The sequence below is a fragment of the Palaemon carinicauda genome, chromosome 13, assembly GCF_036898095.1.
Source record: "Palaemon carinicauda isolate YSFRI2023 chromosome 13, ASM3689809v2, whole genome shotgun sequence".
NCBI classification, from domain to species: domain Eukaryota; kingdom Metazoa; phylum Arthropoda; class Malacostraca; order Decapoda; family Palaemonidae; genus Palaemon; species Palaemon carinicauda.
In genome coordinates this window covers 133385991-133409051 of record NC_090737.1, presented here as the reverse complement: position 1 = coordinate 133409051, position 23061 = coordinate 133385991, and the positions used below count along the sequence as shown (strand labels likewise).

The 23061-nt window shown below is 43.6% G+C and overlaps 1 protein-coding gene across 1 annotated transcript in view; it reads left to right on the top strand.

Moving 5' to 3' along the window:
* Nucleotides 1–23061, top strand: part of LOC137652463 (DET1 homolog) — a 110284-nt gene that overhangs the window by 77236 nt on the left and 9987 nt on the right. The window contains exons 5-8 of the mRNA XM_068385848.1: nt 2522–2792; nt 17449–17600; nt 18315–18468; nt 19994–20217. Coding sequence (XP_068241949.1) covers nt 2522–2792; nt 17449–17600; nt 18315–18468; nt 19994–20217 — 801 coding nt within the window. The remainder of the gene's footprint in view (nt 1–2521; nt 2793–17448; nt 17601–18314; nt 18469–19993; nt 20218–23061) is intronic.

Sequence of the window (23061 nt, the reverse complement as noted above, 5' to 3'; positions counted from 1 at the left end):
GACTCTTGGCATGAGTGTCTTGTCTCAAGAGTTGCGCTTGCTGTAAGGGTTGCGGATGCGCAGTAGCAGGTTCCTGAGGAACGAGTTGAGGTTCCTGAGGTGTGAGCTGCGAGAGTTGAGGTAGCGGCTGCGCAGAACGCAGTTCTTGTCTCGCGAGTTGAGGTTCCTGAGGTGCTAGCCTAAGGTGTTGAGGTTCTCGCCTTGAGGAGGGTTGAGGTCGCTGCAGCGAGTGCTGAGGTGGCTGCCTCATGGATGGAAGAGGTTGTCGTACCTCAAGAGAATGTTGCCTCGCTGGTGGAACCGCAAGCGGAAGCGGAGGAAGTAAGGCATAAGCTTCCTGCTCCCATTGCTGAGGTTGCCTTAAGGAAGGCGGAGGTTGCTGCACACCGCTGGAAACTGGCAACTCAGTACGCGGTAAGGTATCCTGAGGAGCCTCAACTTCGTACGCCTGGCAGACTGGGCTGCGGTTAGGCGGAGCGATCGCAGGAGGAGGTGTAACCTTCTCAGCCTGACACTCACGCATTAAGACCGCAAGCTGTGACTGCATGGACTGCAGCAAAGTCAACTTGGGGTCGACAGACGCTAAGGTCTGCTGAGGCAAAGCCTTAACAGAAGATGAGGTCTGTTGCGGCATCACCTTACCCCTCTTAGGAGGAGTGCAGTCACCTGATGACTGCGGAGAGTCAGAGCTAATCCAATGACTGCAACCAGGTTGTAGAGCTCTTGAGGACTGGACTTTGCGTTTGAGAGGTCTTGAGACCTGAGTCCAACGTTTTCTCCCTGACATTTCTTCAGCAGACGAGTAAAAGACGGGCTCAATCGTCTGCGGGTGGGAGTGACGGTCTCTGTTAGACACGCCCGCAACCACCGAGGATACTTCCGTGCGCCGATCAAGGCCTGCCGAACCCTTTTGCCCTTCGACATTGCTTCTCCCCTGGGCTTGGGAGCTTGCAAGAGGTCCCGGACTGGGAGGACGACTGGCACGCACAGAAGTACCCTCACGCACCACACTGACACTGACACTAGCACTTGGCACTGCACTGACACTAGCACTTGGCACAGCACTGGCACTCTCAACTCCCACTGCACTTTTGACCTTAAGTTCTTTGACTTCTGCCATAAGAGACTTATGGTCACTAACCACCGATTCCACTTTGTCACCTAAAGCCTGAATGGCACGCAAAACAACAGACATATCAGGTTGAGTACAAATAGTAGGTTCGGGGGTAGCCACTACAGGGGGAGGAAAAGGTTGAGGATCATGAGGTGAGGAAAAAAGTGAAGAGCGAGAAGAACTCCTCCTAACTCTCTCTCTCTCTAACTTGGTTGAATATTTCAGGAATCGAACAAATTCAAGTTCCGAAAGTCCGGCGCATTCCTCACATCGATCTTCCAACTGACAGGGCCTTTCCCTACAGTCAGAACAAGCGGTGTGAGGATCTACCGAGGCCTTCGGAATACGCCTATTACAAGACCTACATCGTCTATGGGGTGGGGCTTGTGAAAGGTCAGACATCTTGAATCAAAGAGTAAGTCAAGGGGGATTCCAAATCAAGCAAAAAGATCGTTAACCATTAATCAAAACTAAATGAAAGCTATCTAAGCTAATTAGAAAAGTTTCCAGTATAGCGACAGCTGAAATCTTAGAGAAATACTTCACCAAAAACCGTGAACAGAACTCCAAAATCATAAGCGTATCCCAGAATGTCTTGCCGGAAGCACGACAGAGGAAAAAGTGAGGTGGTGTCAACAAGAAGTACTGCAGTACCTGGCCACAGGTGGCGCTGGTGAGTACACCCCTTTCTAGTATAGTGATAGCTGGCGTATCCCTCCCGTAGAATTCTGTCGGGCAACGGAGTTGACAGCTACATGATTATCGGGTAAGTTTAATATTGAAAAATATATTTGTCTTAATGAAGGATAAAGATCGTTCCAAATATTTGATATTCAGTTGTTCCAGGTGTTTTTTGTTTAAGGTGAATTACAGGTTAAGGTATTGTATTATTACATGGAAGGAAATATGAAAGTTTCTGTGAAGAATTGATTTTGTTTGGAGCAATTATAGTGACTATATTCTACAACGGATTAAAAGATTCAAAATCTTTTGATTTCTAAACAGCTTTATTTAAATGATGAGAGGATTAGTAGCGCAATAAAATTTGTAAGAAGATTCATGAATTTGGTTTTAATTTACAGGGAACTAATGTCCTGAAAGACAATGATGCCAAGAGTCATGAGATTCGTAAGAATATCTTTGACCGATTCTTCAAACTTAAGCATACGGTGAATGTAGCAACCAATGGGGAACAGTTGAATCGTGAGTGTAGCCTATTCACAGATGATGGGAGGTGCGTAACAATTTTCCATAATTTTATGATGATATAAGATAAAATGAATGGGATATGATGGTTTTTTCATGATTGAAAAGGCAGTAGTGATATATATGACATTTTCTTATTTTTATTGTGGGTATTAATAAGCATTGTAATATTTTCTGTTTATAAAATTTACACTTTTTCAGGTATGTTATTGTTGGCTCTGCATCTCCAGAAGATAACAACATAATTGACCACTTTGACCTGTACCGAAATAATGAATCTGTAACCCCAAATCCCCGTTCACCTTTAGAGGACTATACGCTCCATATCATTGACATGGAAATGGGCCATCTTTGTGACTACAGAACTTTCAAGCATGATAAGATCTTTCTTTCTCACAATCAGGGACTTTATCTTTACGGCCAAACTTTGTCGGTGCTTTCTGTGCAACATCAAACAATCCACATATTTCAAGTAAGTGTCCTGATATGTTTTATCTTATTTTTATGTCAAGTTGACTGTTCCTTATTTAGTACTGATAATACCTAATATGTTAATGTACATTATAACAATTTGATTTGATGAAATGTTCATCTCTTTGTGTGTTAATACTGGGATAAACTTCTTAATTCTCTAATGTGTGTTTGAGGATTTATTCATTTCCAAAGTACAGTAGAAGAATAAGATCTTGCAAATTTCAAAAATTTCCTATTTTCATTTAACCCTTTTACCCCCAAAGGACGTACTGGTACGTTTCACAAAAGCCATCCCTTCACCCCCATGGACGTACCGGTACGTCCTTGCAAAAAAAGGCTATAAAGTTTTTTTTTCATATTTTCTATCATTTTCCAAGAGAATGAGACCAACCTGACCTCTCTATGACAAAAATTAAGGCTGTTAGAGCAATTTAGAAAAAATATACTGCAAAATGTGCTGGGAAAAAAATAACCCCCTGGGGGTTAAGGGTTGGAAATTTCCAAATAGCCTGGGGGTAAAAGGGTTAACATTTAGAACTGAAGGACTAGTGGTTTTGAGTCTTCTACTGTCGAGACTGGCCTGGCTCATTGCAGTTAGTGCTTTTTGCAAGTCTTACCTTGCTCCTATGGATCGCCATGGCCCTCCCCTTGCATCATACCTCATGCTTCTTTCATTTATGTTATTAGTCTATTAATGGTTTTTCAGTCTTCTTTAGTTACCAATAATTTATTACGGTAGGTAACATGAGGAACAGTTCTTAAGCCATGCAGCTAATAGGCCTTAACATCCTTAATGTAGTGAGTACTTTATAGTACAAATTTTCTATTGTTTTTTACTAGAGTATTTAGATTAATTGTATTCTCAATTTCTTATTTTTCAATATTAATCTTACCCGATAATCATGTAGCTGTCAACTCTGTTGCCGACAGAAATCTACGGTCAGGATACGCCAGCGATCGCTATACAGGTGGGGGTGAACACCACAGCGCCATCTGTGGTCAGGTACTCCAGTACTTCTTGTCAACACCACCTCAATTTTTCCTCTGTCGTGCCTCCGGCTAGACCTACATGGATACGCTGTTGATTCTGGAGTTTTTGCTCACGATTTGGTGATGTATTTGCTCTAGAGTTTAGCTTTTGCTATTCAGGAAGTTTTATCATTAGCTTAGCTAGCTTTTGGAATTAATTTGATTAATTATGGTGACGAAGAGAGTATGAACTCTCTTTCACTTTTAAATGGCCGACCCTTCCCTTAGACGGAAGTGTTGGTGTCTAAGAGAGTATAGACTCTCTTTCTTAATTTTGCTTAACAAAAGTTATAGATTTATTTTATATCTCTCCGCCTTTTATAGGCCTCTTCGATTAACTTCCTTTTATTATAAACTTATTAAAATTAATTTTTATATTTGTTTATATTCGACCTTTCCTAATAGTAGGCGGTCTTTTCTTGGTACCGAAGTTAATTAACATTGAGCCCGTCATTTCGTTTTTACCTGTTAACATATTATGCTATTTTAATGTTTTTGAAAGAATTTCTTTGATAGTCTCGTACTGTTTTCAAAGTTGAACTAACGTTTTGTTTTGTCTCTGCAGTTGTTGACGTTCAGAACGTTCAACTTGCGCTCTATCGTTACGATAAAGAGAGAATTTTCACGGTGTCACGTTGCAGTAAGAGTAAACCGATTCTAGCGTTTTGTTCATTCTTTCTTAGCTTAATGGTTTTAATTCTAATAAAGGAACTTTTTATTTGGGAAATCTTTCAGTTTTTTTCCTTTAACAATAATATGTTTTAACGATATATATGATTGGGCTCATCTCTCAGGTTCTAAGTCAAGAGAGAGAGAGAGAGAGATAGAGACGGAGGGAGAGAGAGGAGGATAAACGTTTCGTTCAAGCGAGTAACGTTGTTATCGTTTTTGCTCTTCTCCCTAGTCTCTTTAGGGGAAGAAGGTAAACGTTTCTAGAGTTTTATTCTTGTTCTCAAGCTTTATGCGGTGAGAGATTTTAAACGTAGTTTATTTGATCTAGTGTTTAGTCTCTTTCCAGCCACTGGATTATTTATCTTTCATTATATTTTTCTGTTACATTGTAATTCTGTTTTCGCAATTACTAACTTTTAAGGAAGGATAGAATTGCGTGTTTCAGGTACAAACCACTTAAAGTTTCGAGTTCAGTGAAATAAGTGCAAACAGAAAATCAAAAGTGATAAAGTGATAAGTGCAAAGTTTTACAGTGTTGCGTTCGAGGGTTCGTCTGTTCGTGCCAGTTGTTCGCCTAGTCTGGGACCTCTTACAAGCTCCCAAGCCCAGGGGAGAAGTAATGTCGAAGGACTTATGGGTTCAGCAGGCCTTGATCGACGAACAGACGTTTCCCTCCGTGGTTTCGGGTGTATCTACACACGTTGCCGACGTGATCACCCCACCCACACAAAGACGAGAGAGCCCTTTTATTCCTCGTCTGCGGAAGAGGTTTCTCGCAGAAACCATGGACCAAATCTTGCAGCTTTTAAGTGCAAGTCGGTCCCTTCCGCGCAAGTCCAACTCCTAGGTGTAGCCATTAGCACTGGGTCAGTTCGGACTTGCTGCAGTACGACAACTGCACACCTCCCAGAGAGGCAAGGTGGTATCGCAACAGGCAGTAGCTCCGTCTGTTGCCGCACCAGCTGTTTTAGACCCTCAGTCTCAACGGACAGTAGCTCCGTTTGTTGTTGTCTTTCTTAAACTCTAGTGGTCTATGCTGCAGACAATGCAGTCTCAGCTTGCGGTGGTGATGCAGGAGTTTCAGGCAGAGAAGATTAACACACCTCCTCCTGCGAGCGCTCCTCCACCTCTACGCAGTCCAGCCTGCCAGACGTATGATTTTGAGGTTCCTCAAGCTACCTCCATGCGTGAGCTGCCGCATTGGGAGTTGCCAGATACCAGCTCTGTGCAGCAACCTCCACTTTCCTTGAGGCAGGAGCCTCTTGCCACGCGGCAACCTCCTCAACACTTGAGGCAGGAGCCTTATGCTTTGCAGCAACCTCCTCTACCCTTGAGGTAGGAGCCTCATGCGTTGCGACTACCTCCTCCATCCTCGAGGCAACAACCTCTTGCGGTGCGACAACCTCAACTCCACCTCTGCGCAGTCCACCCTGCCAGACGTATGATGTTGAGGTTCCTCAACCTACCTCCACGCGTGAGCTGCCGCATTGGGAGTTGCCAGATACCAACGCTATGCAGCAACCTCTTGCGTTGCGGCAACCTCCACCATCCTTGAGGCAGCAACCTCAACTCTTGCGGCAGCCACCTCCACTCTTGAGGCAAGAACCTCAACTCTTGAGGCAAGAGCCTCAACTCTTGAGGAACCTCATGCTATGAGGCAGCCGCCTCATCGCATGCAGCAACCGCATTCTTCACAGCATGAGCCTCTCTCTGCGCAGCTACCTCCTCAACCCTTGAGGCAGACGCAACTCTTGAGGCAGGAACCTCACAGGAGCCTCATGCTATGCGGCATCCTCCTCAAACCATGAGGCAGGAGCCTCATGCTATGCGGCATCCTCCTCAACCCATGAGGCAGGAGCCTCATGCTATGCGACATCCTCCTCTACCCATGAGGCAGCCTCATGCTATGCGGCATCCTCCTCAACCCATGAGGCAGGAGCCTCATGCTATGCGGCATCCTCCTCAACCCATGAGGCAGGAGTCTCATGCTATGAGGAGCCTCATGCTATGCGGCATCCTCCTCAAACCATGAGGCAGGAGCCTCATGCTATGCGGCAACCGCCTCAACCCATGAGGCAGGAGCCTCATACTATGCGGCATCCTCCTCAACGCATGCGGCATAAGCCTCTTCCCTTGCAGCTTGAGCCTCATCCCATGCAGCATGAGCCTCATACCATGCAGCATGAGCCTCATCCCATGCAGCATGAGCCTCATCCCATGCAGCATAAGCCGCACGCCATGCAACATGCTCTGCTTACCTTACAGCATGCTCTACATACAGCATGCTCTGCATACCTTACCGCATGCTTCTCAGTCACACATCTTTGGTTGTTGCCAACTCACTAGACTGTCAAGCAGTTTCATAACGTTGCCTTCTAGTCTGCTGCTTTTGCACCAGTGAAACCCTCACTGAGAGAACTTAGCTTTTCTCGGATATGGTTCCTGTAGATGAGAAAGTGCTATTCTCCCTCCTTCTGATATTCCCTTGAGGACTCTGTCATTTGGAGAGGAACCTTTAGCTGCGTAGCCTCCTATGGACTTTTATTTAAGCATAACATGCTTCCAGGGAAGGTAATGGTTCCACTTCAGTCGCTAACCCCGTCTGTTACCACACCTGCTCCCATAGACCTTGAGCTGTGTTGCAAGACATGCAGTCCAAGCTTAGTCCTTGTTAGAGGATTTTTTGTTTACGGAGTCAGTGTGTCACTGGGAAGACGTTCAACAACCAGCAGAAGTAACTTGTTGTGACGCAGTGCGGCAACCTCAGCAACCCGATAAGGAGTTGTCTGTACGACCCAGACAGTCTAGACAGCTTCGGGTTGTCACTGTACTTCCTCGCTTCCCCATGGTTGACAATTCACAGACTGTGCAGCAGTACCATGATCTTGTGTCCGGCTCCGTCAGACGACTGGCTTTTAAAAGCTCCCACAAGTCGTCGCTGTCTGGAGATTCTCAGATGGACTATGGATCTGACCAAGGAACTGGGCCTCCTGGTCAATTTTGAGGAGTCCCAGCTCGTCCCATCCCAGACCATTGTCTACCTGGGTATGGATCTTCAGAGTCGAGCTTTTCGGGCTTTTCCGTCGGCCCCAAAGATCTACTAAGCCCTAGTTTGCATCCAGAGCATGCTGAGAAGGAACCGATGCTCAGTCAGGTAGTGGATGAGTCTAACAGGGACACTTTCATCGCTGGCCCTGTTCATCGAGTTAGGGAGACCCCACCTCCGCCCCCTTCAGTATCATCTAGCGGCTCACTGGATAAAGGACATGACGCTAGAGACGATCTCAGTTCCTGTTTCCGAAGAGAGGAGGTCTACTCTCACGTGGTGAAAGAACAGCTTTCTTCTCAAGGAAGTCTACCTTTGGCTGTTCAGAAACCCGACCGCCGTCTCTTCTCTGACGCATCAGACACGGGCTGGGGTGCGACTTTGGACGGACAGGAATGCTCGGGAACATGGAATCAGGAGCTAAGGACACTTCACATCTTTTGCAAGGAGCTGTTGGCGGTTCATCTGGCCTTGATAAACTTCAAGTCCCTCCAGCTTAACAAGGTGGTGGAGGTGGACTCTGACAACACCACAGCCTTGGCTTACATCTCCAAGCAGGGAGGGACTCATTCGTGGAAGTTGTTCTAGATCGCAAGGGACCTCCTCATCTGGTTAAAAGATCGAAAGCTCACGCTGGTAACGAGGTTCATTCAGGGCGATATGAATGTCATGGCAGATCGCCTTAGCCGGAAGGGTCAGGTCATCCCCACAGAGTGGACCCTTCACAAGAATGTTTGCAGCAGACTTTGGGCCCTGTGGGGTCAGCCAACCATAGATCTGTTCGCTACCTCGATAACCTAGAGGCTCCCGTTGTATTGTTCTCCGATTCCAGACCCAGCAGCAGTTCACGTGGATGCTTTTCTGCTGGATTGGTCCCATCTCGACCTGTATGCATTCCCGCCGTTCAAGATTGTCAACAGGGTACTTCAGAAGTTCGCCTCTCGCAAAGGGACACGGCTGACGTTGGTTGGCTCCTCTCTGGCCCGCGAGAGAATGGTTCATAGAGGTACTGCAATGGCTGGTCGACATTCCCAGGACTCTTCCTCTAGGAGTGGACCTTCTACGTCTACCTCACGTAAAGAAGGTACATCCAAACCTCCACGCTCTTCGTCTGACTGCCTTCAGTCTTTCGAAAGACTCTCAAGAGCTAGGGGCTTTTCGAAGGAGGCAGCCAGAGCGATTGCCAGAGCAAGGAGGACATCCACTCTCAGAGTCTATCAGTCTAAAGGGGAAGTCTTCCGAAGCTGGTACAAGGCCAATGCAGTTTCCTCATCCAGTACCACTGTAACCCAGATTGCTGCCTTCCTGTTACATCTAAGGAACGTAAGATCCCTTTCAGCTCCTACGATTAAGGGTTACAGAAGTATGTTGGCAGCGGTTTTCCGCCACAGAGGCTTGGATCTTTCCACCAACAAAGATCTACAGGACCTCCTTAGGTCTTTTAAGACCTCAAAGGAACGTCGGTTGTCCACTCCAGGCTGGAATCTAGACGTGGTCCTAAGGTTCCTTATGTCATCAAGATTTGAACCTCTCCAATCAGCCTCTTTTAAGGACCTCACATTGAAAACTCTTTTCCTCGTGTGCTTGACAACAGCTAAAAGAGTAAGTGAGATCCACGCCTTCAGCAGGAACATAGTTTTCACATCTGAAACGGCTACATGTTCCTTGCAGCTCGGTTTTTTGCTAAAACGAGCTTCCTTCACGTCCTTGGCCTAAGTCGTTCGAGATCCCAAGCCTGTCCAACTTGGTGGGGGACGAACTGGAGAGAGTACTTTGCCCAGTTAGAGCTCTTAGGTACTATCTAAAAAGGTCATAACCTTTACGAGGACAATCAGAAGCCTTTTGGTGTGCTATCAAGAAGCCTTCTCTTCCAAGGTCTAAGAACTCAGTTTCTTACCTATTCAGGCTCCTGATTAGGGAAGCACATTCTCATCTGAAGGAAGAAGACCTTGCTTTGCTGAAGGTAAGGACACATGAAGTGAGAGCTGTGGCTACTTCAGTGGCCCTCAAACAGAACCGTTCTCTGCAGAGTGTTATGGATGCAACCTATTGGAGAAGCAAGTCAGTGTTCGCATCATTCTATCTCAAAGATGTTCAGTCTCTTTACGAGAACTGCTACACCCTGGGACCATTCGTAGCAACGAATGCAGTAGTAGGCGGGGGCTCAGCCACTACATTCCCATAATCCCATAACCTTTTTAACCTTTCTCTTGAATACTTTTTATGGGTTGTACGGTCGGCTAAGAAGCCTTCCACATCCTTGTTGATTTGGCGGGTGGTCAATTCTTTCTTGAGAAGCGCCGAGGTTAAAGGTTGTGATGAGGTCCTTTAGTATGGGTTGCAGCCCTTTATACTTCAGCACCTAAGAGTCGTTCAGCATCCTAAGAGGACCGCTACGCTCAGTAAGGAAGACGTACTTAATAAAGGCAGAGTAATGGTTCAAGTCGTCTTCCTTACCAGGTACTTATTTATTTTATGTTATTTTTGAATAACTAATAAAATAAAATACGGGATACTTAGCTTCTTTGTTAACATATATGCTGGTCTCCACCCACCACCCTGGGTGTGAATCAGCTACATGATTATCGGGTAAGATTAATATTGAAAAATGTTATTTTCATTAGTAAAATAAATTTTTCAATATTAAACTTACCCGATAATCATGTAGCTGTCAACTCCGTTGCCCGACAGAATTCTACGGGAGGGATACGCCAGCTATCACTATACTAGAAGGGGGTGTACTCACAAGCGCCACCTGTGGCCAGGTACTACAGTACTTGTTGTTGACGCCACCTCACTTTTTCCTCTGTCGTGCTTCCGGCAAGACGTTCTTGGATACGCTTATGATTTTGGAGTATTGTTCACGGTTTGGTGAAGTATTTCTCTAAATTTGCAGCTATTCGCTATACTGGAAACTTCTATATTAGCTTAGTTAGCTTTTGGAATTATTTTGATTATTTATGGTGACGAAGAGAGTATGAACTCTTTTTCACCTTTAAATGGCCGACCCTTCCCTTAGACGGAAGTGTTGGTGTCTAAGAGAGTATAGACTCTCTTTCTTAATTTTGCTTAACAAAAGTTATAGATTTATTTTATATCTCTCCGCCTCTTATAGGCCTCTTCGATTAACTTCCTTTTATTATAAACTTATTAAAATTAATTTTTATATTTGTTTATATTCGACCTTCCTAATAGTAGGCGGTCTTTTCTTGGTACCGAAGTTAATTAACTTTGAGCCCGTCATTTCGGTTTTACCTGTTAACATATTATGCTATTTTAATGTCTTTGAAAGAATTTCTTTGATAGTCTCGTACTGTTTTCAAAGTTGAACTAACGTTTTGTTTTGTCTCTGCAGTTGTTGACGTTCAGAACGTTCAACTTGCGCTCTATCGTTACGATAGAGAAAGAATTTTCACGGTTTCACGTTGCAGTAAGAGTAACCGTGTCTAGCGTTTTGTTCATTCTTTCTTAACTTAATGGTTTTAATCCTAATAAAGGAACTTTTCATTTTGGGAAATATTTCAGTTTTTTCCTTTAACAAGAATATGTTTTAACGATATATATGATTGGGCTCTTCTCTCAGGTTCTAAGTCAAGAGAGAGAGAGAGATGGAGACGGAGGGAGAAAGAGGAGGATAAACGTTTCATTCAAGCGAGTAACGTTGTTATCGTGTTTGCTCTTCTCCCTAGTCTCTTTAGGGGAAGAAGGTAAACGTTTCTAGAGTGATCTAGTGTTTAGTCTCTTTCCAGCCACTGAATTATTTATCTTTCATTAGATTTTTCTGTTACATTGTAATTCTGTTTTCGCAATTACTAACTTTTGAGAAAGGATAGAATTGCGTGTTTCAGGTACAAACCACTTAAAGTTTCGAGTTCAGTGAAATAAGTGCAAACAGAAAATCAAAGTGATAAGTGATTAGCGCAGAGTGTGTCAGTGTTGTGCGTGAGGGTACTTCTGTGCGGGCCAGTCGTCCTCCCAGTCCGAGACCTCTTGCAAGCTCCCAAGCCCAGGGGAGAAGCAATGTCGAAGGGCAAAAGGGTTCAGCAGGCCTTGATCGGCGCACAGAAGTATCCTCGGTGGTTGCAGGCGTGTCTTACCGAGACCGTCACTCCCACCCGCAGACGATTGAGCCCTTATTTTGCTCGTCTGCAGAAGAAATTTAGGGGAGAAAACGCTGGTCTCAGGTCTCAAGACCTCTTAAACGTAAAGTCCAGACCTATGCCAGACGTACGAAGTTAGAGTTCAACAACCCGGATGCAGTCATTGGGTTAGCTCTGACTCACCGCAGTCATCAGTTGAATGCACTCCGCCTAAGAGGAGTAAGGTTCTGCCGCAACAGATCTCTGCTGTTAAGGCTTTACCTCAGCAGACCTTAGTGTCTGCCGACCCCAAGTTGACTCTACTGCAGTCCATGCAGTCACAACTTTCGGTCTTGATGCGTGAGTGTCAGGCTGAGAAGGTTGCGCCTCCGCCTGCGCTCGCTCCGCCTGCGCTCGCTCCGCCTGACCGCAGTACCGCCTGCCAGGCGTACGATGTTGAGCCACGTTATGAGTTTACTGATCCCAGTGGTGTGCAGCTCCCTCCGCCTTCCTTAAGGCAACCTCAGCATGGGAACAGGAGGCTTATACCTCTCTTCCTCCGCTTCCACTTGCTGTTCCACCAGTGAGGCAACACTCGCTTGAGGTACAACAACCTCTCCCATCCATGAGTCAGTCTCCTCAGCTCTCGCTGCAGCGAGCTCAACCCTCCTCAGGGCAAGCACCTCAACACCTTAGCCTTGCGCCTCAGGAGCCTCAACTTGCGAGACTTTTACTGCGTTCTGCGCAGCCACTGCCTTTTCGCTCTCAGCTCACACCGCAGGAACCTCAACTCGTTCCTCAGGAACTTGCTACTGCGCATCCGCCAACCACTCAGCAAGCGCAACCCTTGAGTTCAGCCACTCATGCCAGGAGTCAGCCTCCTCCACCCATGCGCCTACCTTCTGCTACTTCTTTTGATCAGCCTTTGCAGACTGAGCCTCAGGTGTTCCCTCAACAGAGTCTTGAAGAGGAAACCACAACTATTGTTGTTCCAGCTCGTTCTGACTCTGCTGTTCAGCATACCTTACCTCCATTTTCAAACATTATGATAATGGAGGTTATTTGTATTACTTATAAAAATATATTTGTATTCCTTGCAATATATTTTTAACAATATCGCAAAATATGGCAAAAATATGAATCATGAGTTATGAATGTAAGGTAAATATTATGTTGATATTAAAACCCCATGCAAGCATGCATAAAGCACTCTAGCACTGGTCATGGAATTTCTGAGAAATGTTAAACGCCATGCACACGCTCTGCTTACCTTACAACATGCTCTACATACAGCATGCTCTGCTTACAGCATGCTCTGCATACAACATACTCTGCATACAGCATGCTCTGCATTCAGCATGCTCTGCATACAACATGCTCTACATACAGCATGCTCTGCATACAGCATGCTCTGCATACAACATGCTCTGCATACAGCATGCTCTGCATTCAGCATGCTCTGCATACAACATGCTCTGCATACAGCATGCTCTGCATTCAGCATGCTCTGCATACAACATGCTCTACATACAGCATGCTCTGCATACAGCATACTCTGCATACAACATGCTCTGCATACCTTACCGCATGCTTCTCAGTCACACATCTTTGGTTGTTGCCAACTCACTAGACTGGCAAGCAGTTTCATAACGTTGCCTTCTAGTCTGCTGCTTTTGCACCAGTGAAACCCTCACTGAGAGAACTTAGCTTTTCTAGGATATGGTCCCTGTAGATGAGAAAGTTCTTTTCTCCCTCCTTCTGATATTCCCTTGAGGACTCTGTCATTTGGAGGGAGCCTTTAGCTGCGTAGCCTCCTATGGACTTTTATTTAAGCATAACATGCTTCCAGGGAAGGTAATGGTTCCACTTCAGTCGCTAATCCCGTCTGTTACCACACCTGCTCCCATAGACCTTGAGCTGTGTTGCAAGACATGCAGTCCAAGCTTAGTCCTTGTTAGAGGATTTTTTGTTTACGGAGTCAATGTGTCACGGGGAAGACGTTCAACAACCAGCAGAAGTGACTTGTTGTGACGCAGTGCGGCAACCTCAGCAACCCGATAAGGAGTTGTCTGTACGACCCAGACAGTCTAGACAGATTCGGGTTGTCACTGTACTTCCTCTCTTGCCCATGGTTGACAGTTCACAGACTGTGCAGCAGTACCATGATCTTGTGTCCGGCTCCGTCAGACGACTGGCTTTTAAGAGCTCCCACAAGTCGTCGCTGTCTGGAGATTTTCAAATGGACTATGGATCTGACCAAGGAACTGGGCCTCCTGGTCAATTTTGAGGAGTCTCAGCTCGTCCCATCCCAGACCATTGTCTCCTTGGGTATGGATCTTCAGAGTCGAGCTTTTCGGGCTTCTCCGTCGGCCCCAAGGATCTTCCAAGCCCTAGAATGCATCCAGAGCATGCTGAGAAGGAACCGATGCTCAGTCAGGTAGTGGATGAGTCTAACAGGGACACTTTCATCGCTGGCCCTGTTCATCGTGTTAGGGAGACTCCACCTCCCCCCCCTTCAGTATCATCTAGCTGCTCACTGGATAAAGGACATGACGCTAGAGACGGTCTCAGTTCCTGTTTCCGAAGAGAGGAGGTCTTCTCTCGCGTGGTGTAAGAACAGCTATCTTCTCAAGGAAGTCTACCTTTGGCTGTTCAGAAACACGACCGCCGTCTCCTCTCGGACGCATCAGACACGGGCTGGGGTGCGACTTTGGACGGACAAGAATGCTCGGGAACATGGAATCAGGAGCAAAGGACACTTCACATCAATTGCAAGGAGTTGTTGGCGGTTATTCTGGCCTTGATAAACTTCAAGTCCCTCCAGCTTAACAAAGTGGTGGAGGTGGACTCTGACAACACCACAGCCCTGGCTTACATCTTCAAGCAGGGAGGGACTCTTTCGTGGAAGTTGTTCTAGATCGCAAGGGACCTACTCATCTGGTCTAAAGATCGAAAGCTAACTGGTAACGAGGTTCATTCAGGGCGGTATGAATGTCATGGCAGATCACCTCAGCCGGAAGGGTCAGGTCATCCCCACAGAGTGGACCCTTCTCAAGAATGTTTGCAGCAGACTTTGGGCCCTGTGGGGTCAGCCAACCATAGATCTGTTCGCTACCTCGATAACCTAGAGACTCTCTGTTGTATTGTTCTCCGATTCCAGACCCAGCAGCAGTTCACGTGGATGCTTTTCTGCTGGATTGGTTCCATCTCGACCTGTATGCATTCCCGCCGTTCAAGATTGTCAACAGGGTACTTCAGAAGTTCTCCTCTCACAAAGGGACACGGCTGACGTTGGTTGGCTCCGCTCTGGCCCGCGAGAGAATGGTTCTTAGAGGTACTGCAATGGCTGGTCGACATTCCCAGGACTCTTCCTCTAGGAGTGAACCTTCTAAGTCTACCTCACGTAAAGAAGGTACACCCAATCCTCCACGCTCTTCGTCTGACTGCCTTCAGACTTTCGAAAGACTCTCAAGAGCTAGGGGCTTTTCGAAGGAGGCAGCCAGAGCGATTGCCAAAGCAAGGAGAACATCCACTCTCAGAATCTATCAGTCTCAAGGGGAAGTCTTCCGTAGCTGGTACAAGACCAATGCAGTTTCCTCAACCAGTACCACTGTAACCCAGATTGCTGACTTCCTGTTATATCTAAGGAAAGTAAGATCCCTTTCAGCTCCTACGATCAAGGGTTACAGAAGTATGTTGGCAGCGGTTTTCCGCCACAGAGGCTTGGATCTTTCCACCAACAAAGATCTACAGGACCTCCCTAGGTCTTTTGAGACCTCAAAGGAACGTCGGTTGTCCACTCCAGGCTGGAATCTAGACGTGGTCCTAAGGTTCCTTATGTCATCAAGATTTGAACCTCTCCAATCAGCCTCTTTTAAGGACCTCACATTAAAAACTCTTTTCCTCGTGTGCTTGACAACAGCTAAAAGAGTAAGTGAGATCCACGCCTTCAGCAGGATCATTGTTTTCACATCTGAAACGGCTACATGTTCCTTGCAGCTCGGTTTTTGCTAAACGAGCTTCCTTCACGTCCTTGGCCTAAGTCGTTCGAGATCCCAAGCCTGTCCAACTTGGTGGGGAATGAACTGAAGAGAGTACTTTGCCCAGTTAGAGCTCTTAGGTACTATCTAAAAAGGTCTTAACCTTTACCTGGACAATCAGAAGCCTTATAGTGTGCTATCAAGAAACCTTCTTTTCCAAGTTCTAAGAACTCAGTTTCTTACTATTCAGGCTTCTGATTAGAGAAACACATTCTCATCTGAAGGAAGAAGACCTTGCTTTGCTGAAGGTAAGGACACATGAAGTGGGAGCTGTGGCTACTTCAGTGGCCTTCAAACAGAGCCATTCTCTGCAGAGTGTTATGGATGCAACCTATTGGAGAAGCAAGTCAGTGTTCGCATCATTCTATCTCAAAGATGTCCAGTCTCTTTACGAGTACTGCTACACCCTGGGACCATTCGTAGCAACGAATGCAGTAGTAGGCGAGGGCTCAGCCACTACATTCCCATAATCCCATAACCTTTTAACCTTTCTCTTGAATACTTTTTATGGGTTGTACGGTCGGCTAAGAAGCCTTCCACATCCTTGTTGATTTGGCGGGTGGTCAATTCTTTCTTGAGAAGCGCCGAGGTTAAAGGTTGTGATGAGGTCCTTTAGTATGGGTTGCAGCCCTGTATACTTTAGCACCTTTGAGTTGATTCAGCCTTCCAAGAGGAACGCTGCGCTCAGTAAGGAAGACGATCTTATTAAAGGCAGAGTAACGGTTCAAGTCGACTTCCTTACCAGGTACTTATTATTTCATTGTTATTGTGGATAACTGATTATATGAAATACGGGATACTTAGCTATCCTTTAGTCTTGTACACTGGTTTTTCACCCACCCCCCTGGGTGTGAATCAGCTACATGATTATCGGGTAAGTTTAATATTGAAAAATGTTATTTTCATTAGTAAAATAAATTTTTGAATATACTTACCCGATAATCATGATTTAATTGACCCACCCTTCCTCCCCATAGAGAACCAGTGGACCGAGGAAAAAGTGAGGTGGCGTCAACAACAAGTACTGTAGTACCTGGCCACAGGTGGCGCTTGTGAGTACACCCCCTTCTAGTATAGTGATAGCTGGCGTATCCCTCCCGTAGAATTCTGTCGGGCAACGGAGTTGACAGCTACATGATTATCGGGTAAGTATATTCAAAAATTTATTTTACTAATGAAAATAACATTTTTGAATATACTTACCCGATAATCATGATTTAATTGACCCACCCTTCCTCCCCATAGAGAACCAGTGGACCGAGGAAAAAATTGAGGTGGTGTTGACAAGAAGTACTGGAGTACCTGACCACAGATGGCGCTGTGGTGTTCACCCCCACCTGTATAGCGATCGCTGGCGTATCCCGACCGTAGATTTCTGTCGGCAACAGAGTTGACAGCTACATGATTATCGGGTAAGTATATTCAAAAATTTATTTTACTGATGAAAATAACATTTTTCTTCCTAGTATAGTATTGATGTCTCACAGGATTATAATACAGGAGAGGGGGTTCCTAGCCCCCTCATCCCGTCCCTTTTAGTCACCTCATACGACACGCAGGGATACATTGGCACTACTGTATTCTAATTGTTTTTATGCCCCCGCGGCCATAGGGGAGGAACGTGGAGAGGAGAGGTCCCCTTTTTTGTTTCATTTGTTTGATGTCAGCTACCCCCAAAAATTAGGGGAAGTGCCTTGGTTTATGTATGTATGTAGTATAGTATGGCAAATATTCATATTTGAGATACAGTACTGTATGTGTCTAGTAAAAGTCTTTTTTTCTTTTCAGATTACACCAAATGGGACATTTTTAGATGTTCGTACCATCGGAAGGATTTGTTATGAAGATGATGATTACATTTTGGCCACCGTTTGCCCTGATAGAATGGAACGTAGTTATCAACATAATCGAGAGGTTGTCATAAACTGCCTAAAACACAGGTAAGTACAGTAATTTCTATTCTTTGAAAGTTTCTTTTTATCTCTTAAGGTTATTACTAGTTGCCATACCAGTAAAGTAATCCCTAACATTCAGATCTAGTTTTCAGTTACCTTAATTTTTATCAATACATGCCATTACTCCTTAGCCTAGTTTTGTATACATTGCTTGCTCTTAGAGTAAATGGTTTTCATAAAGATTTTCTTGAGCAATTTTTAAGAATTGTCTCCTATGCTTTGTTTTCCTTATTACCAAATTTTTTTTTACCTGAATCAATATTTTCTTTAAAGCATTTACTGTTTCCTTAAATTAGCTGGCTCTTTCAAGCCTTCTGGTTACTAGCAAGAGATTTTGAATGTAATTTAAAAGAGGAATACAGTAATCCCTTGCCATATAGCGGTTTACTTATCGCTGCTTCAGTACCTCAGTATATCGAGGACTCATAAATATATGTAAATCTATATCACAGACTCCTATTCATATCACAGGTTTCTAGGGGCAAACAAAATTTTATATATTGTTTTTTTTTTGTTTTTTTTTTTTGTTATAAATAGCCATTCTTGGGCCTAAAAATTGATTAATAATTACATTGATACCGCATATACTCATGTAACACTTGCAATCTTGCAAATTGTGCGAGCACCAAATCTTCATCAATAAAAATTATTTTATCACATATCTCATGTATCATGTAATGAAGGTTCTCATCATTTCAGGCTCTTGGTGTTTTTATATCGCCGTGCAGAGGCTCTCAGTAAGAAAGAAGGCAATCCACGATCATTAAGAGAGTACTTTCATTACTTTGACCATCTTCTTTTATTGAGAATGTGGAAGATGCAGCTCCTTGATGATGCTCATTTAGTTATAAAGGTATGTCTATGAGTTAATGAAGTCTTAGTAAATATATTGTAATAATTTAGATATTTGTGAATTACTGCAAAACCTCTGCAGGGGGTTGGTATTATTAGAGCTTATCATGCTGTGGACTGTAGTAATTACTTGAGGTCTTTAACCCTTTTACCCCCGGGGTATTTGGAAATTTCCAACCCTTAACCCCCAAGGGGTTATTTTTTTCTCAGCACATTTTGCAGTATATTTTTTTAAATTGCTCTAACAGCCTTAATTTTTGTCATAGAGAGGTCAGGTTGGTCTCATTCTCTTGGAAAATGCCTGAATTTTCTCAAAAAATTATCAAAAAATATGAAAAACAAATTTTTATAGCCTTTTTTTGCAAGGACGTACCGGTACGTCCATGGGGGTAAAGGGATGGCTTTTGTGAAACGTACCAGTACGTCCTTTGGGGGTAAAAGGGTTAAAGCATTCCTTCAGACAAAGACCTTAGAGAGGCAAACGACAACACCTCCTGTTGGTTCGTCATTGCGCGATAAGATGTGATAATGAGCCCTTAGCTGCGCTAGCTTTATATCCTTCTATTTTACTTCCGTTCTGGCTTCCTTTCCTTCATCTGGCATTCTAACCTTTTCTAACATTTACCTCATAGTGTAACTTTAAATTACCCTATAAGTAAAGAAACTTTTTTATGAAAAAGATATTTTTGCAAGAGAGAGAGTAATATTTTATGATGATTTATTTGAATACCGGTACATATCCATTCTATCTTTGTCTACTTTGTACTTTACTTAACTAATATATGAGTAAAAAGTCAATGGTTTACATCACAGTATTTTACTAAGAAATAGTATTCTAAATACACTTTATATCTGATTACTGTGTAGGGAAGATGCTACCTTATGTAGAATGCTTAGAATGTTTTTCAGTACAGTACTCCAATTTTATCAGTTCAATAATTGATAGACTAGTTTGTTATTTCAATTTAGATTTTATTTCATTTTTTCAATCTTGTTAATGTTTATTCATTACTAGCTCTTTGTTGTGAGAAGAAAAAACTTTGATTAAAGCATGTACACCACTGCTTTCTTTATTTATATTGTTTATTTGTTGATTTGATGACAGTAATGTTAAGAAGGTAGATCACGGTTAGGATCTATCTGTCTTGTGTGCTCTTTCAACTTCATATTAGTAGAATATTATTTTCAATTTTATGATTATGAAATTCCTTATTGTTATTATCATCATCATCATTATTACTGTTATTTTTGTTATTGTTGCAAATCCTTGTTAGTGTTTAGAAATTCTGGAATCCTGAACATATTCATCCAGTTGTATTCTGGCTCCAAGACCCTGATGGTCAATTCTTGGAAAGCAGAAAGGTTCCAACCTCAGCAATAGCTACTCATGATTAGTGTCAATACAAATACTGTAGTTTTTTTTAGAAAAGTTGAATTTTTTTTTTCTTTTGCAAACCCATCCTTTACAACTCTTTGAGTTGCTTTCAGAATGGCGAGACAACATTCATTATAGATTTCTTTTCTAGTATGCATCTGAAGAGGTGGTAACTTTACGAGCTGCTGAACCAAATGGCCAACCTTCATTCTTTGTAGTCTATAATATGATTACAACTGAGATTATTGCTGTATATGAAAACACCTCTTCAGAGCTCTTGGATTTATTTGAGAAGATGGCGGACTTCTTCCGTAACGCAAGACTTAGCTGCGAGTCCCAGTTCACCTGCTCTCCATCCAACAATACTTGGGCCAGGTTAGTTTATTATTGTGTAGTACGCTAATTTGTTAGCCCCATTCAAGATTGGAACAAACTGAAAATGGGTCAAGCTTTAATTTTACATATGCAGTAAGTAGCTGCTCAATCTATTAAAGTGTGACAAGTAACAAAGATCTTATATTAATGCTAATACTTGAAAATTCTTAGTATTTTTTCAATTTGAGATCAATAGTGAATTACATCTCTCATTCAATTTAAGGGATTTTACTACAAATGGCATCACTTTCCAAAAAGTAGCATAGCAGAAGCCATCCTTATTTGATAAGGGATCCGAAAAATAAAAGACATTTGATAAGTTGAGCGGCGTTTAAAAAATGAAGGGGGACATCACTGTTAAAATGTAGCTTTGCCATTAGATATAGATTGATAGTGAGAGAAGGAAATTCAATGAAGCCCTCTGCATAAGTGCCCAAAATGCTAAGAAAATATTTTGGGTAAAATAATTGAGGATAGAGAATTAATTCATTTTAGGTTTGTATAATGAAAATGTCTTTTGAAAATCAGCAGACCTTTATGTTCACATTTTCCACTCACAATCTTTTAAAATTTGAAGCCTCTCATATACCGTATGACCGGCAAGAGGTGGTGGAAACATATTTGAAATTAATACATATAAAACGAATTACTATTATTGTTATTTTTTCAATATTAATCTTACCCGATGATCATGTAGCTGTCAACTCTGTTGCCCGACAGAAATCTAAGGTCGGGATACGCCAGCGATCGCTATACAGGTGGGGTTGTACACAACAGCGCCATCTGTGAGCAGGTACTCAAGTACTTCTTGTCAACAAGAACTCAATTTTTCCTCTGTCGTGCCACAGGCAAGACCTACTAAATACGCCGTCCCTAACTGGATTTGTTTTCACAACGTTTTGGTGAAGTACACTATTCCAGTTTTGAGCTTTCGCTATGCAGGGGTTTTATCTTCATTTCAAAACTTGAACTCGTTTTGGATAGATTTAATTATGGTGACGAAGAGAGTATGGACTCTCTTTCACTTTTAATTGGCCGACCCTTCCCTTAGACGGAAGTGTTGGTGACGAAGAGAGTATGAACTCTCTTTCACTTTTAAATGACCGACCCTTCCCTTAGACGGAAGTGTGTTTAGGTTTTTGGTATTTTGCTTAACAAGTTATAGATCTATTTATTTTATATCTCTCCGCCATTTATAGGCCTCTTCGATTAACTTTCCATTTATTATAAACTTATAAAAAAATTAATTTTTATGTTTGTTTATATGCGACCTTTCCTAATAGTAGGCGGTCCTTACTTGGAACCGAAGTTAATTAACATTGAGCCCGTCATATCGTATTTCCTTTTAAGAATTTATACTTTTTTAATTTTAATGTTTTTGAAAGAATTTCTTTGATAGTCTCGTACTGTTTTCAAAGATGAACTAACGTTTAGTTTAGTCTCCGCAGTTGTTGACGTTCAGAACGTTCAACATGCGCTCTATCGTTACGATAGAGAGAGAGTATTTCACGGTTTCACGTTGCAGTAAGAGTAAACCGATTCTAGCGTTTCGTTCATTCTTTCTTAGCTTAAATGGTTTTAATTCTAATAAAGGAACTTTTTATTTGGGAAACCTTTCAGTTTTTTTTTCCTTTAACAAATAATATGTTTTAACGATATATAATTGGGCTCATCTCTCAGGTTCTAAGTCAAGAGAGAGAGAGAGAGATAGAGACGGAGGGAGAGAGAGGAGAATAAACGTTTCGTTCAAGCGGGTAACGTTGTTCTCGTTTTTTTTTACTCTTCTCCCTAGTCGCTTTAGGGGAAGAAGGTAAAACGTTTCTAGAGTTTTATTCTTGTTCCCAGGCTTTATGCGGTGAGAGATTTTAAACGTAGTTTATTTGATCTAGTGTTTAGTCTCTTTTCCAGCCACTGAATTCTTTATCTTTCATTATGTTTTTCTGTTGCATTGTAAAACTGTTTTCGCAATTACTACCTTTTAATGAAGGATAGGATTGCGTGTTTCAGGTACAAATCACTTAAAGTTTCGAGTTCAGTGAAATAAGTGCAAACAGAAAATCAAAAGTGATAAAGTGATATGCGCAAAGTGTTACAGTGTTGCGTTCGAGGGTTCGTCTGTTCGTGCCAGTTGTTCACCTAGTCCGATACCTCTTACAAGCTCCCAAGCCCAGGGGAGAAGTAATGTCGAAGGACTTATGGGTTCCACAGGCCTTGATCGACGAACAGACGTTTCCCTCCGTGGTTTCGGGTGTATCTACACACGTTGCCGACGTGATCACCCCACCCACACAAAGACGAGAGAGCCCAATTATTCCTCGACTGCGGAAGAGGTTTCTCGCAGAAACCATGGACCAAATCTTGCAGCTTTTAAGTGCAAGTCGGTCCCTTCCGCGCAAGTCCAACGGCCTAGGTGTAGCCACTGGGTCAGTTCGGACTCGCTGCAGTCTTCGACGACTGCACACCTTCCGAGAGAGGCAAGGTGGTACCGCAACAGGCAGTAACTCCGTCTGTTGCCGCACCAGCTGTTTTAGACCCTCAGTCACAACGGACAGTAGCTCCGTTTGTTGCCGTCTTTTATAGACCCTAGTGGTCCATGCTGCAGATATGCAGTCTCAGCTTGCTTCCTTCATGCAGGAGTATCGTGCTGAGAAGGTTGACACTGCACCGGTTAACCTACAACCTGCCACGGTTGTGCGCTCAGCAGATACTGCGGCTGCCTGCTCCCACACTCCACCTGTGAGAGCTCCACCACCGATGCGCAGTCGACCCTGCCAGACGCATGTTCATGCTGCACCCTCCGTTGACATGCGTGAGCTACCGCATCAGCAGTGGGAAGGTGCTGTC